This window comes from Tachypleus tridentatus, chromosome 12 (assembly GCF_004210375.1).
Source record: "Tachypleus tridentatus isolate NWPU-2018 chromosome 12, ASM421037v1, whole genome shotgun sequence".
NCBI classification, from domain to species: Eukaryota; Metazoa; Arthropoda; class Merostomata; order Xiphosura; family Limulidae; genus Tachypleus; species Tachypleus tridentatus.
The window spans coordinates 116,660,759-116,662,327 of NC_134836.1; the positions used below are offsets into that span (position 1 = coordinate 116,660,759).

The 1,569-nt window shown below is 30.9% G+C and overlaps 1 protein-coding gene across 1 annotated transcript in view; it reads right to left on the reverse strand.

The window, feature by feature from the left end:
- Nucleotides 1-1,011: 1,011 nt before the first annotated feature.
- The window catches only part of LOC143235739 (zinc finger MYND domain-containing protein 11-like), a 42,267-nt gene continuing 41,709 nt past the window's right edge, over nt 1,012-1,569 (reverse strand). The window contains exon 12 of the mRNA XM_076473945.1: nt 1,012-1,017. Within this exon, the coding sequence (XP_076330060.1) occupies nt 1,012-1,017 (6 nt within the window). The remainder of the gene's footprint in view (nt 1,018-1,569) is intronic.

The window sequence follows — 1,569 nt, forward strand, 5'->3', positions numbered from 1 at the left end:
GTCAGGTTGTATTGTCTGTCCTTTTTACAAAATGTATAAGAAACATACTTCTAGAATCTGTAAATATTCAAGGTGTATTTGTCTGTCCTTTTTACAAAATGTATAAGAAACATACTTCTAGAATCTGTAAATATGTCAGGTTGTATTGTCTGTCCTTTTTTTTACAAAATGTATAAGAAACATACTTCTAGAATCTGTAAATATGTCAGGTTGTATTGTCTGTCCTTTTTGCAAAATGTATAAGAAACATACTTCTATAATCTGTAAATATGTCAGGTTGTATTGTCTGTCCTTTTTACAAAATGTATAAGAAACATACTTCTATAATCTGTAAATATGTCAGGTTGTATTGTCTGTCCTTTTTACAAAACGTATAAGAAACATACTTCTAGAATCTGTAAATATTTTAGGTTGTATTGTCTGTCCTTTTTGCAAAATGTGTAAGAAACATACTTCTAGAATCTGTAAATATGTCAGGTTGTATTGTCTGTGTTTTTTGTAAAAGGTGTATAAGAAACATAATATGGTATTGGCTGTGTGTGTTTTTTTTCATATTACTTGTTATAAGCTGAGTAAAAATGTCAGTAAGATGTGTGTATGTATGTATATATAGGAGGTGGAAGTTAGGTATTATCCTGATACTTAATATGTGCACTATTTTATTGTATATTGTGTTTTTTATTGTTAAATTATTGGTTTGTGACCAGTTTTGCTAATTATATTTGAACAGTTCTGTTTTGATGGAAAAATTAGAACCAAATTAAAAATGAAAGTTTGTATCAAACTAACAATAACAACTTGTAAATCTTCAACTCTTGTACCCAATTAATTTGGCTCGAGCACGTTTCTTTTGACAGAGTATTACAAGTAACTAAAGGTGGTATTGTTTCTAAAACATAGTTTCAGTATTTTGGTGGTAATACATTCTTGTTTATTTTCCTATAGGCATTGAAAAGTAAAAGAAATGAAAGTTAAAAACATGAATTAAACATCCTGCTCAGCTACACCTGCCTAAGACTGAAAGAAAAAGTAAGATTTAAAACACCAAACAATGAAATATTTTTCATAAATACAATAATATGAATCTGGTATATTAATGATAGCATGGTACACATAAATTAGGTAATAAGACTTTGTTAGTTTCACTCTTATTTGGGCCTGGCATTGTCAGGTGGTTAGAGCACCGAACTCACAATCTTAGGGTCGCAGGTCCGAATCCCTGTCACGCCAAATGTGCTTTCCCTTTCGGTTGTGGGGTTTTATAATGTGATGGTCAACCCCACCTTTCATTGGTAAAGAGTATCCCAAAGTTGGAGGTGAATGGTGATAACTAGCTGTCTTCTGTCTAGACTTGCACAGCAAAATTAGGGACAGCTATCACAGATAACTCTTGTGTAGCTTTGCATGAAATTCAAAACAAACAAACTCTTTTTTCAGTAAATATCCTGAGATCAAAATGTATAATAGGCTGTAACACATTCAGTAAGATACATTTTTTGTTTACAGAATTTCTATCTTGTAAAATAAGTTAAGAGACAGTCAAAAGTAATGTTCTTAAGGTTAAGGATG